This window comes from Bufo gargarizans, chromosome 3 (genome assembly GCF_014858855.1).
Source record: "Bufo gargarizans isolate SCDJY-AF-19 chromosome 3, ASM1485885v1, whole genome shotgun sequence".
Classification (NCBI taxonomy): domain Eukaryota; kingdom Metazoa; phylum Chordata; class Amphibia; order Anura; family Bufonidae; genus Bufo; species Bufo gargarizans.
In genome coordinates, this window is record NC_058082.1 from 357,588,525 (window position 1) to 357,603,506 (window position 14,982).

At 41.6% G+C, this 14,982-nt stretch overlaps 1 protein-coding gene across 2 annotated transcripts in view; it reads right to left on the bottom strand.

Annotated features, from left to right (window-relative positions):
• The window catches only part of PTPRU (protein tyrosine phosphatase receptor type U), a 121,255-nt gene that overhangs the window by 50,104 nt on the left and 56,169 nt on the right, over positions 1 to 14,982 (bottom strand). For both annotated transcript variants that reach the window (XM_044287846.1, XM_044287845.1), the window contains exons 2-11: positions 13,305 to 13,424; positions 12,787 to 13,058; positions 7,142 to 7,223; positions 6,936 to 7,051; positions 6,221 to 6,395; positions 5,661 to 5,954; positions 5,124 to 5,417; positions 3,884 to 3,993; positions 1,052 to 1,253; positions 524 to 626 (exon numbers count right to left, since the gene is read on the bottom strand). In XM_044287846.1, coding sequence (XP_044143781.1) covers positions 524 to 626; positions 1,052 to 1,253; positions 3,884 to 3,993; positions 5,124 to 5,417; positions 5,661 to 5,954; positions 6,221 to 6,395; positions 6,936 to 7,051; positions 7,142 to 7,223; positions 12,787 to 13,058; positions 13,305 to 13,424 — 1,768 coding nt within the window. The remainder of the gene's footprint in view (positions 1 to 523; positions 627 to 1,051; positions 1,254 to 3,883; positions 3,994 to 5,123; positions 5,418 to 5,660; positions 5,955 to 6,220; positions 6,396 to 6,935; positions 7,052 to 7,141; positions 7,224 to 12,786; positions 13,059 to 13,304; positions 13,425 to 14,982) is intronic.

Genomic DNA, 14,982 nt, shown 5'->3' on the forward strand with positions numbered 1-14,982 from the left:
TATGGGGATGAACAATCGTAGCAGCAATCATTCATCCCCATACAGAGTGGATGATTGTAGCATGTAAATGCAGTTGAAACATGTGGGCAATGATTGGGAGCAAACAGTTAATTCCGATCATTGCCCTCTGTGAATGAACCCTAAAACTGCTTGAAAAAAGTATATTGGAAACAAATGAAATACTGTAAAGGGAATGTTGCCCACAGCAGTCCAACAGGCACTCATTTATCAGAGGCCCGTTGTCCTGAGGACTGCTATGGGAAATCATCATCCCCTATTTAATGGGCAAACACAAGGGAAACATTGTCTGTGAAAGCTGCAATGATTGTAATGATTTATATTATATAGGAAATATTCTTGTGAATGCTACAAGGAATAGGCAGGAACATAGAGAACTTCTACTATAACCGAAGCAATGAATTAGTAGCCACTTTTAAACTGAATCTTGTTGAGGCACAAATATGCCCTTCCGATCACCACAGCTGCAATAAAAATATATTACATATATCACCAGGAAACTAACCTCACAGGGGATCCTCTTCCTTGTGCAGGTCTTAAGAGAACAGTGATAGTATGATCTGTCTCAGCAATTGGAGCAGGTAAGTCTCTATAGTCAAATGCAGGAGCTAGGGAATATAAAAGTAAGTAAAAAAATGTTAACACTCCCAGAAATTGATGAAAACACCAGTGATGTCTATGTAGAATTCCCAGTATAAAGGCTGAGGCATATGTGAAGCTCCTGGATTCTGGTAAAAGATCAGATCCAGGGCCCTGTCGACCCTGGCACTGCATGCAATTAATTCTTGCTGTGTAAGATAAATGTACAATATAAAAGTATAAGTCTGTGAAGTGATATATCTACAGTTAGTGCATTACTGTTTAATTATCATAACATACTATCACATCTATTCATTCTTCTTGTATAATACCACAGTTTTTTGGGTCCCCTCAAGTATGTAGGCCCTGCGTCACTGAGCCCTGCGTTCATTACCTCCCATAGGCTAGATAACAAATTTAATACAAAACTCTCTCACTGGTTATAAATTGTTACCTGAAATGTTAGTGGTGAGCTCAGTAAGTGCACTCTGTCCATAGCCTTTGCTATTACGTGCCCGTACACTCAGCAGGTAGGTGGTTCCTGGGTGCAAGTTGGTAAGAAGGTGGGAAGTTGCATTAGGAGGCTTACATATAGTTGAGCGTGGTCCTGGAACGCTCACCCCAGGGTCTGAAGACTCAATGATTTGATAACTAAGCTGCAAAGATGATAAAGAGGTAGTGATGGGTAAACTAATCTTAGAAGTCATTTTTGTTATAGAGAGATGGCAAGAATGCTATCTAAATGAGATTACAGCGAAGAATTACCTAAACAGTCTATAGATCCAGATACAGTAGTTATCTCAGCCACAAATAGTAGGGATACGTCTACACTAGTGTTTAGAATTCCGGTATTCTGTTTCTGGGATACATGCAGCCGGATTTTGTCAGGCAGAATGCTGGCATCCATGCCGGAAATCCAGCGTCTCCCATTACAGTGAATGAGATCGCTAGTGTGGACGTAGCCTAAGACTGTTCCTAAAAACACAATGCCAGCCTTGGTTCACATGGGAGGAAAGTTCCCAGTACATACTGAGCATTCACAAGTTCCAATTCTACCGATGTATGCCAAAAGAGGATGCTTCTGGCATAGGTCAGGAAGGTACCGGGGTATTACAATTGGAGCCTGTGAGTGAGAAATGCCACTGTACCAGCAGCACATGAAAAGCCTAAGTGGCAGTAATACAAGTTAACTTTAAGGGGTTCTCTGGGAATGATTTAAAATGGCTGCCAGCAACCTGTTTCAGAATGTGAGCAGGACTGGTTTCCATCACTTACAGAGCTGCTTGGGTCTGAGGGGACAGGGCCTCACTAAACATTACGTTCTGGTACTTGCATATACTACAGAAGTAGTTGAACACCCTGCGATTTTGCAAGTTCTCCCACTTAGAAATCATGGAGGGGTCTGAAAGTTACATTGTAGGTGCATTCCCACTCTGAGAGACAGAATTAAAAAATAAATTCAGGAAATCACATTGTATGATTTTTTAAGAATGTATTTGTCTTGCACTGCTGAACAGTAAGTATTTGAAAACCTGAGAAACAGCAAGAATTCTGGCTCTCAAAGACCTGTTACTGTGCCTTTAAAAAGTCCACCTCTACTCCACTCATTAATCTAACTTAGCACCTGTCTGAGCTCTTTAAAGATACCTGTCCGCCCCATAGTCAGTCAAATGCCAACTACTACCAAGAGCAAGACCAAAGAGCTGTCAAAAGACACCAGAGACAAAATTGTGGACCTCCACAAGGCTGGAAAGGGCTATGGGGTAATTGCCAAGCAGCTTGGTGAAAATAGATCAACTGTTGGAGCAATTGTTAGAAAATGGAAGAGGCTAAAGACGACTGTCAGTCTCCCTCGGACTGGGGCTCCATGCAAGATCTCACTTCGTGGGGTATCACTGATGATAAGAAAGGTGAGGAATCAGCCCAGAACTAGAAGGGAGGAGCTGGCCAATGACATGAAGAGAGCTGGGAACACAGTTTCAAAGGTCACTGTCGGTAGAACATTACGCCGTCATGGTTTCAAATCATGCATTGCACGGAAGGCTCCTCTGCTCAAGTCATCACATGTCCAGGCCCGTCTGAAGTTTGCCAATGATCATCTGGATGATCCAGAGGAGGCATGGGAGAAAGTCATGTGGTCAGATGAGACCAAAGTAGAACTTTTTGGTCTAAACTTCACTCATTGTGTTTGGAGGAAAAAGAAGGATGAGTTGCATCCCAAGAACACCATCCTTACTGTGAAGCATGGGGTGGTAACATCATGCTTTGGGAGTGCTTTCTGCGAAGGGGACAGGACGACTTCACTGTATTAAGGAGAGGATGAATGGGGCCCTTTATTGTAAGATTTTGAGCAACTACCTCCTTCCCTCAGTCAGAGCATTTAAGATGGGTCGTGGCTGGGTCTTCCAACATGACAACGCACCCAAAGCACACAGCCAGGATAACCAAGGAGTGGCTCCGTAAGAAGCATATCAAGGTTCTGGAGTGGCCTAGCCAGTCTCCAGACCTAAATCCAATAGAACATCTTTGGAGGGAGCTGAAACTCTGTGTTGCTCAGCGACAGACCCGAAACCTGACAGATCTAGAGGAGATCTGTGTGGAGGAGTGGGCCAAAATCCCTGTTGCAGTGTGTGCAAACCTGGTCAAGAACTACAGGAAACGTTTGACCTCTGTAATTGCAAACAAAGGCTTCTGTACCAAATATTAACACTGATTTTCTATGTTCAGCAGTGCAAGACAAACAAATTCTTTAAAAATCATACAATGTGATTTCCAGATTTTATTTTTATTTTTATTCTGTCTCTCAGAGTGGGAATGCACCTACAATGTGAATTTCAGACCCCTCCATGATTTCTAAGTGGGAGAACTTCTGTTCCTCACTGTACATATTAGTGAGTGTTCCTGTCAGGCTGCTCAGCCATGATGGCATATCATAGACAGGATCATCTATTGTAGAGCAGTGTGAAGTGTAATGAGGCCCTGCCCCCTCACACACCTAAGCAGCTCTGCAAATGGTGGTAACCAGTCCTGTTCATATAATATGACAGGCTGCTGGTGGGCCAAATTATACATTTTACTGAATCTTTTCCCATAAAACTATATATCAATCTGCTCAGCTCCTCCTGCTCTATAACATACTGCCTGTAGCTTACATCGCATTTTCAAGAAGACAGGTTCCCTTTAATGAGCTGAAGAAGGTCAAAACTAGTTTCAGGATTTACAACTAGTAATACTGATATTTTAAAAACAGAAACATACATAGGTCATATTATTTGTGTATTCCTACCTCATATTGGGTAAGGATACCATTGGGTTCAGCAGGTTCATCCCAGGAAAGTAGAATAGCATCGTCCAGTGGAGTGAGCACCAAGGACTCTGAAGCAATTCCCCCAGGTACTGAGCAATAAAGCAAACACAAGCACATTTACTGATAATACCGTAATTTCTGAGGGATAACAAACTTGAAACTGGGATTATATTACTAGACACACATTCAATATGGTGATTTCAGTACTGTTACAAAAACCCTAATAATTTAATCTAGTAATATAGCATAGAATTAGTGACATCAGCTGCAGCGGTGTTGAGGATTGGAGTGGCAGGAATGTAAGTGGTATGGGATGAGATTGGTGCAAATATGCTATTACTATTTTCTGAATGCAATAATTTGTAAAACCTATTACATAAGGCACTTTATAGACACCATTTCTAATAGGTTTTAACAGATAGCTTAAACGGAATGTGTCATCTGAAAATCAACTATTGTTTAAATCATGTTTTTATGTTTAACATATTTTTAAAGAATTTTTGATGATGTTATTTAAAATTTTCCATGTCAATAACTATATTTAAACAAAAAACATAAAATCCTGCAGTTTTTGGTCTGTACAGATCCATTTACTGCAGTTTTCACACTGGACACTAAGCCGAATAATAGGCGCCACTTCTTGGTATGTACAGATCCCTTTACTGCAGTTTTCACACTGGCCACTAAGCCGAATAATAGGCGCCACTTCTTGGTCTGTACAGATCCCTTTACTGCAGTTGCCTAAGTTAAATAAAAAATCCCAGCAGCAGGAAATGTGATAAAATAACAAAGGAAGTCATACTTACCACTCCTTCCCTCTGCTGCTTCCAGTGCTGTGCTCCAGTCCTGCATCACTGACCTCACCTTCTTGGCTGCAGCTGTGATATTTCGTGCACACAGGTCAATGTGCAGCCAATCACTGGCCTCTGCATTATATGGCACATAAAAGCTGTGGCCAGTGATTGGCTGCAGTGATAACATGGTGTGCATGAAAAATTCAAACCACAGATGGGGAGGATGAGAGTGCATCACTGGAACTGGCAGGATAGTAGAGTGGTAAGTATGACTTTGCCATTTTATCACATACCACTGCCGCGGATGTATTATTTTAACTTGGACAACTCCTTTGTATAGGGTTTACCTAAGAACCTTTCCAGTCAAACAACAGTGGTTTTAACAGTAGGAAAACCAGAAGGTAAGTCTAACTGATCATACATACCATCTTCCTGTGTATAGCAAGTAACTTCCTTGCCCTCCTTTCGACCCTCAGGGTTGGATAAAACAAGGCGGCAGTGGACAGCACTGTATGGAGGGAGCGCTCGAAGGGTATAATGACTAGCTCCGCCCTCCACTGTTACACAGTCTTGCAAAGTACTGGATTCATACTGGTAACACAGCGTCACCGAGTAGGTGTGACAGCGAGTGATATTAAAGCCAACTGCTTCCCAGTGCAGAGTCAGCTGGCGCGGTTGCTCTGCTGTGCATGAGAGTCCTTTAGGTGCTCTCATGGGTTCTGCAAGAAGAACAAAAATGACAGACCGTTATGGAGTTGCCTAAACTCTTAGCTATAGATTAATTTGGGTCCTATTCAGATTTTATATGGTACTACTATAGACTCCAGAAGCTATAACATGCCAATTCTTTACTTTATCGGTCTTCAGTTCAATGTTACTAAGTGCATCTCATCAATACAATTAAACTGCTGCATATCGGTCCTTAAATATTTTACATACATCATCTTCATAAGGACTCCTACCTGCACACTTTGTCCTGCTGATGAGTGCAGGCCCCGGTCTCCCAGTGCCTCCCTCACCAGGCCGAGTAAGTAACACAGACAGGTGATACTGTGAATCAGGGTCCAAGTGCCATAGTTTATATGTGTGTGATGTGACAGCATGCCTTTCTCGCCAGGTTCCGCCGCTCACGCGGTACTCAATTTCTCTGCGCACGATGGGCCCATCGCCAGTTATGGAGCGAGTGTTTAGTTGCACGACCAGATAGGTGGGACCAGCCCTTAGCAGTTGAGGTGGAGCAATGGGTGTTGGTGGTTCTGTGTGATACGGAGCAAAGTGATTTAAATAAACTTTTAATGCTTTATATATTTTAAATATTTCATTTTAATGCGCATGCATTCGTTTTAGAATTTGATTGCCAAAGGTAGGAATTTCTGTGTCATCAGCATTTTATTTAAATGAAAAACAGATGGTGGCGCAAAATGAAAAATACATATATAAGCAATGCAAATCACAGGTAATCCACACTGAATGTGATATCTGTAACACTAAGTAATGGAGGAAAAATACTAGCAGCTCTCACCTTTCACCACAAGCTCGGCAAAGTTAGACACTCCTGCGCCATAAATGGAGCGACTCACGCAACGATACAGGTCCTGATCATCTCTCCCAGCTTCAATTAGCTGGAAAGAGGCCAAGAGCCGCCAGTGACTGACATGTTGAATTACCCCTGAAGATGTGATGCCTCCATTTTGCCTCTGTAATCCGACAATAAATTCAGATGATTAGAACCAATCAGGCTACATCTTACTACAGCAATGTTCACAAAAAACGTATTCAGCTGAGACAAGTGTCTTACGTCGTACTTCCCTGCTTGTGAATGAACGTGATTACTTCGTTTATGAATGAATATATGCCATCACATGCCTTTGACACAGAACCAACTCATTTTCCAGGAGCCTTCCAATCACTAATTATGCTGAAGTTAAACTATCAGTCCAAACTATCATTTGTTCAAGATGTAACCATAGAAACCTTATACTGTCATATCCTTTCTACATTCTGTTCATCTGCATTGCACAGAAAAGTCGTCCATGCAGCTGAAAAGGCACAATGAAGTAGACATGCTGAGGAATTGTATCACCGATACAATAACTATGGCCATCCCTTCAACATTTTCTGATTCAGACGCCACACTCTCTAATTGGCTTCATGCCATCCCATTTAAACACCTGCCATCTGTATGCCCCATTCAATTCAGTATTCATAAGAGAGAAGAATCGCATGAAGCTTCTCACCTGCAGTAAGAAGGTCTCGCCCTCATTTGCCCTGCCAGCGGCAGGGCACTGAAATGTGGCATTCTGCCCAGCGTTAACTTCCACCTCCCCAAGCCGGGAGAAGTGGGGAGCCTGAGCTGTGAGAAAGGAAGTGGTTAATGAGATTTCTTTCATATACAACTCTATAGTTAATAAAAGACCAATGAGTCACATTTTGAATTACTCACTACAGGGGTAACTAAGAAGAAGAATATCATCCAGTGCGATGTAGCCTAAGGGAGTTCCTGACACCTCAGCCTCAAACAGCACCTACAATATAAAGGAGAACTTAGATATGAAATACCAGGGTGCCCAATTTAAGCAGAGAAGAACAGAATAATGAAACTCCATAACGTACATGGCATACTGGACAATCAACTTTTGTCTACTTAGGGCTTCACAAAAAAGTCACTGCAAGTATTACTCACAAATAATGCAGAGAAAAGGGCTGTAAAGCAATGTATGTCTCAGTCACTGTATCAACAATATACTAGTAAGCAATTCATACTGTAGCAGCAGTGTGTCCAACTGTCCATCTCTGCTCATGTTGTCAGCTCAGTAACACCATGCACATGTTCATTATTATGGTTCTGGTGGTTCTGCATACTAGCTCTTTTGTTAGTCTACTATCATTTACTGCTTGCTTGAGATTCAGAATGTTGTTCATTTATGGCATAAATAAGTTGAGAGTTGCCCAGTGTTACACCATTATTATGGCATCTGGTTCATGAAGGATCTTCGCTTAAAGGCGTTCTCCAGGAATTAAGAAAATGAAAATACTCAAATATTACTTTATAATAAATATATTCCCAAATACCTTTCATTATTTATAATGGCTCATGTTGTCTAGGGAGCAATCATCAGGGGAAACAAAATAGGGCGCCATCCTGTTAGTACATACAAAATCTGTCTTAATCACACAGCAGGACAAGTTACTTCACAACACTGAGCTAAAAAGCTGCCTCATCCTCCTCTCTGCTCTGCTTGTCAGGGGTTATGATGCTGAATACAGATGATAAGATCTTCAGCTGAATCTCTGTAGGAATGGAGTTCATGAGGAGACATGAAGTACAGAGAGGATTGACAGGACAGACTGTGGTAATGGAGACTGAATATGATAGCTGCTGCTCATTATCCACACCCTCCCCTCTGTACTTCATGTCTCCTCATGAACTCCATTCTTACAAAGATTAAGCTGATGTTCTTATCAGCTGTATAGTGACAAACAGAGCAGAGAGGAGGATGAGGCAGCTCTTTAGCTCAGTGTTGTGAAGTAACTTGTGCCACTGTGTGATTAGGACAAGTTTTGTGTGTACTAATAGGACAGCAGCCATTTTATTTCCCCTGATGATTGCTACCTAAATGAAACAAGCCATTATAACTAATGAAAGGTATTTGGGAACAAATTTATAATAAAGTAATATTTAAGTATTAACATTTTTTTAATTCCCGGAGAACCCCTTCAAAGGAACAGGATTGCACTGCAATACAAGACACATGCACAGTAGCAGGGCACACACAATGAGTTTTTTAGTGGGTTAATACCTCCAAAAACTTGGTTAATCTCCCAGGTCTCCACCTGACAGTTTAGATAGTGTGTATGGTCTGTAAAGAATCTGCTGGTGAATGAAGAACATTACTTGGGAGATGTTCACCTTTCACTAGCAGATAGCATTATAACTGGTAGTCAAGTCGGAGAGGAGAGGGAGAGGAAGAGAGTCACAGCTCCAAGCAAATTGTTGCTGACTGAAGCTGTCCAGTCTGGCTGTGCCTATCCCTAATCAAAAGCTACATCCCCAGCTTAGTATACAAATCTGTAAACCTAATTGGAAATATATTCAATATCTTGCTAAGAGTTGATATTCCCTGAGGATTTTTCACTGTTTTCACAAGGGAGAATTTTCATTAAATGGAACCTGTCACCTCAAACCTGCTGTCCCATCTCCAGGCAGCAGTTTATAGAGTAGGAGGAGCTCGGTGCAATCTGCTGGCAGAATGCTGTAGAGCAGAAGGAACTGAGCAGATTGACAGTTTTATAGGGGAAAAAAAAATCTGTAAAACTTCAGTAATTTATACCTTTATATTCCTGATTGGACCACTGACATGGCCCCTAAGCAGAAAAAGATTAATACATTTTATTACAAATTTATTGAATCTTTTTCCATTAAAGGGGTTATCCAAGTTATTTTTTTGTTCTAACTAATCAGATTTAAAGGCTTTACCATGCACTTACTTTATCTGCAGTTGCTGCTTTCCCAGATTTCACTGAGGGTCACATGACCTGTGATGTCGGCTTCTCTCCCTGCTATGATGATGTTTCGTGCACAAGCCTGAGGAGCAGGTCTGTGTCTGTACACAAAACGTCACTGTGCTGGCCACGACCCCCTTCACTGCCATCTGCTCTCCCTGGATTCTTCAGGAAAAATGTTAATCCTTTCACCAGCACAGACTCAGGGCTAAAGGCTTTACTGAGTAGCTGCAGGCAGTGAGGAGACAAATGTTGGGCACAGGAGCTGACAGACTAGACTAGTTCTGCAGAGCATTGCACAAGAACAGGTAGTGGGAAGATCCTGTGTGCATCAGCAGTGTCATTGTTCAGCTGGGACTTGTAGTCCTACACATACAACATGCTGCTGAGTATCCCAGCAGTCAGACATGTCACTCAGGGCAGACTTATTTACTCCCTTTGCAGAGCAAGGGGAGGGGCAGAGATTGTTGTTATTACAGGTAAACAAAGGACCAGAAGAAAACCAAGGAACTAAGGAAATATAATTTTTTTTGCCTAAAACTTGCTTAGCTTAGTTATATATTGCTGATCATCAGATTTACAGTGCTATATGTTTTATTTTTTTCATAACTCAGGCAACCCCTCTAAATCATATATCAATCTGCTGAGCTCCTTCTGCTCTATAACATGCTGCCTACAGACTGATCTGAATTTTATGGTGATAGGTTCCCTTCAGCCTCCAAATTCCATTAAATATGGCAAAGTTCATCAGTAAAATAAATATTTTGTGCAATCTTTTAACATAATCTAGATCTATTCTGTGCAAATGATACAAGAATGCAGACAGCATGTAACCTAAAGATGACTATCTATAGTCTAGCACAGCTTGAAGGTTACACTTCATATTGTAGAGACGTTAGAAAGGAATGTAAGAGAGATAATGGCTACATTCACGTATTATTACATAGTGTGGTGTTTCACTGTGGTAGATAGGGTAAGCGGGCGCAGTACAGAGGCAAAATACAAGTTCTTAACTCAAAACATCAGTGTTTATTCACACTTGAGGCAATTGCACAAAACAGCACGTAACTTTTCAGTCTTGGTGTTAATTCACACACACTGGAAAATTCATATTACACAAGTCAACTTGCTGGCAGTTCTGACTCCAGTAGTCCACAGCAGGCTTTAGGGGGCCTGTTTCCCCAGCGTGCGGCTCTCAGCCCTCCAGCACAGCACAAAGCCTCAGATCCCCCAAAAAAGAGACATCTCTGCTGATCCCAGCTGCCTATTTAAGGACAGCCAGGTGCTGCCAAAACCCGGATCGGCACTTAAACTCCGGTCCGGTATTTAACCTCACCTGGAAGGAAACCAGCCCAGCTGCACATACTGGGAGGAAAATACCTGCCTTGCCAGACACAACCCCTCACTGTGTCACAATAGGTTAAGGTCTCTATTATCATAACTGTTCTTGGGTATACTCAGGGTTATTGAAGACAACGTGACAACGTATACATTGGCTTAATATGTTCTGTTTTTACCCAGTAAGAAATCCATTTAGCTTCAGGGTTAAAGAGAATCTTAGTTTTCTTGTAAATATAGATCATTCAACACTGATTCTGAATTAAATGGATTCTTCACAAATTTCCCCCAAATTCTTCTTCCAAACAAATCTGAAGTTTTGGTGATTCACTTCAGATAATTCATGCAAACGGCGCCTGCCATTTTACTTTTAAAATTCTATACACTTGCAAGGGAAACTGCAGGGAGGATGAAGATGGAGGATCCCATGACCCTGAGGGGAAGGGGTGTTGGCTGACCATGCTTTATAGCCAGCTTGACAGCCAATCGGAGGGAGGATTTCGGCTGATCTATCAAGCTCTATGTTAGTTCAGACACCACTGATACAATAGGATGTGTCTGCCATTTCTCTGACAGACAAACAATTAGACACAAAAGCCAACCATTTTATCATTTTGCAGAGACAGTGTAGGGATTGTGAAGAAGATATATTTAGTTAGGTAGATTGAATTACTAGGTAGAAAGTCAGGTTTTATCATTAATGACATCATAGGGGCAGTTACAGTCTCTGTAGCCAGAACTGGAGCTGATGATTTTTAGAGTTCTGCACTGCAAAAAGACGATTTAAAAAGACAGTACTCAGTTTTTATGTGCAAAAGGCAGCTGTTTTCTTTCTAAAAACTGTTGCAAAGTTTCTGAAGTTCATATTGTAATTGTGCAAAATGGTGATTTCCGAGCAGGACGTATTGTGCTGCATACGCTGTGTAATTGCATGTTTTTCTTTCCAAAAACCTGTTGCAATTTTTCCACTGTTTATAAGTGTGCAATTAAGGAGAATTTTACTGCATTAACTGCAGTGTGTAGTGTAGTCAGAGCCAAGGGACATCCAATTGCTGCTTTTCCTGTTTCCCAAAAATCTGTTGCAATTTTTCTACTATTTATAAGTGTGAAAGTAAGGGTATTTTAATGCATCAATAGCAGTGTTTAGTTTGGTCGCAACCAGGGAACTTCCAATTGGGCCCATATTTTTTTCAAAAACACCTGTAAACCTATTGCAATTTTTCTACTGTATTTAAGTGTGCAATTAAGCGTATGTTAGTGCATCAATAGTATTGTATAGTTTGGTCACATCAAGGGGACGTTCAATCGGGTCTGTATTTCTCTCCAAAAAACTGTTGTAATTTTTATACAGAAGTGTACAATTAAGTGTTTTTTCAGTGTGTCAATAGCAGTTTAGAAAAAAACACTGCTTCTTCTGATACTACTGTAAGCATGTATAAATAGGGGTAGTCATCTACCCCCATTAAGTCATAACTTTGGACAATTTGTTCAGAACAATCCACTGTTTTCTTCCGACACCACCGTGTATGTTTAAAACACCAGCAGGCATGGCATCTGCCCCCAGTAAGTGAACATTTTTGAAATATTTTTATTTTTAAAAAGCATAAACCCAACTGTGCAGTGTATTTTTTAACATTCTGTTTGTTAACAGAATCAACCATCCGTTTACCCATAGATACATATGTCGGTGTCATTCTGACATGAATTACTAATGATGTCTTCACATTAAAGAGCTTGAATTTTAACTCCAATTAGAGGACTTTTGATTTGGGTAGAACTGATTCGGACCCAAATCAAATCTTTTTTACTGATTTGTTAGAATAGGACCCAAAACTAATTTCAAGACATTCGCTCATCTCTAATTCAAAGAACATCTTAGAACAGATCAATATTCAGTGACATTCAGCAGAGTTTTAAATTCAGAGATAGAGTTAGGCTAGAGCTCCAATGCAGAAAGGTTCACCTGCAAATCAATGTAAAACTGCAGCATTACTGGTATTAGACTTTTATGTTTCCCTATGGAGAGAAAAGTTACACAACAATTACAAAAATTCCAAGAGTCACCTACAGCATTTACTCTCAGAGAAACACTGAGTTTATTCATGGTTCATTGTAATAATGTGATTTTACCAGTACGTGCAGAGAAACCCTGTGTCACTGACATGTATGGCATACATGTCTGATAGATGCAGGACCCGTGTACAACATATAGGACCAGCATCTGTATAAATACATATTTTGAATTACCTGGTATTCACTGGGCCAGAAAGTGCTAACAGCAAGTTCTGCATGCTGCCACTGCTTTCCACGAGGTCCTGATACTTCCCAAACAGCTGTGCCTAAAGGGCCACCATTGACTCGCACATATACACGTAATGTGCCAGGACCTCTTGCATCTCTGCTGTGTAAAAGGTAACTGAACTGCAAGCAGTGTGTATCATTTTCACTTAATGGCTGAAAGAGGAGGTGAGCCCACTTTCCTGCCAGATGTTCTGATGAGTTGACCAAAAGGTAAGAACCTACAAGGGTAAAATATGTATAACTCTGAATCTGATGATATAATAGAACGGTAAGAAAACATGTCCATGAAAGTCATTGAGGAAATAATAATGCAAACATTTCAAAGGTAATATGTTGTAAAAGAGAGAAATATGATGAATGTGTAATCAAACATGAGGATAACAACAAGAATTGATTATATGTGAATAAAGGGCATATTTACATGAAGCACGAAAACAAAGGCATAAAAGAGAATAGTTACTCACCTTGGGGTAAGTCAGGATTTCCACGGGGGTCATGAACCAACTGCCAATCAAAGTCATCCTGTGTGCTCTGTGTCACCTCGCATGGGCCAATTTCACTATGGGTTTCAAATGTGCAGCCAGCTGTAAGATAAAGGGGTCACTAAATTATATAGATTATGTAGAGATGAGCAAAAGAGAGAGCAACCTACATGTAATTCCACTGGAAATGAGATGTGTAAGCCAGTACTACTTCAAAAAAGGACAAGAGTGCCCAGTGTCTCAACAGAAAATTGCCCTAGTTTGCTGAGTGGCCTTGGAGGTACTTTGGGGGGGGGGGGGGGGTGTTCTCTATTTCATTAGGGAGACCAACTAGTATGGATGAAGAATACTTGTCACGGTAGGGAGTGGGGGAAACCGCACACTGCACAATGGGGAGCAGACAGGATAACAACTAGGCCTGGACCGGGATAAGGGAGCAGGTCACCTCCTATTGCAACCCTGATCCTCGCCCTGACTCCTATCCATATGAGTGAACCCAGATGGTAGGAGAGCTCATACACAGGAACCTCGTACCTTGAAAATCCCTGAATAGAGACAGGGCTGAGACGACCTGTTCTTCTGAGACAAAGAAGAACAGGAGTTTCTACCGGCCTAGAAGCAAGGAAGGGAGAAACAGTGCACAGCTACAGAAACGGCAAATGCCCAGAAACAACTCGCACTTACTTGCCGCGGCAACAACAGCCACCGGACCCCCATGCGGACAGGATGCATGGCGGCCCCAGCAGAGCTGCAGACTGACCAGTGGTTCCCCTCTCTGGGGAACCCCGAGAACCCCTTCTGGAGGCACAACACACAGGGAACATTTCTAGAAAACATGCTGGACTATAGACACAAACAGACCAGACATGTAACAACCACTAGACAAGACAACAACTACCCATACATAAACATCACCAAACATATGCAAGGGTAGTGAAGGGAAGGTAGACAATGGGATAACATAGATGACATCGGGGAGACATCGATGTCCCACTAGGTGGCCTTCACACTGGAAGATAGCAAATCCAGACCAGGAGCAAAACTCCAGCCCACACCAAGGCTGGAGTACAACTGACTCCTGGCCTCTAGCCACAGGTATAAGAAGCACCTAGTGATCACACTCAGCAAGGTGGTTAACCCCTCATGTACCAGCCAGGGAAGGAACAGGGGAAACAGGAGCAGATCACACAACTGCTAATAACCACATGTTGCCCCTGGCAACGGCATGCACAGCAATGTGTCGCAGCGCACCACACAGAGACACTGCTGTGACAATACTGTAGTCCAGCCAATACCACCCTGCCTTTCTGGCAAAGGTATGAGAAAAATGTTAGTATTTTAGATCTGCTGGCATCAGATAGGTTAAGTGTTCTTTTCTTTTTCGAACGAAAGCTAATTTGAATATCTACCCCAGAAACCCAAAGGTATACAATTTCCCTAAGATGAATACATCAGGGGTCAACATTAGAAAATAGTCACTTTGAATGAACTTCTAACATTTTGGCACTGTAGGACATCTGTTCTGGCAGCATGCTGCCATAAAATATATAATCTCTCCGGTCCAGAATGCCAAGCTATGCGGGATTATAAGTGAGTAAGAAGGATGGGGGTCTTAGGTCATGTATTGACTATAGAGAGTTGAATAAAATTACAGTGAAAA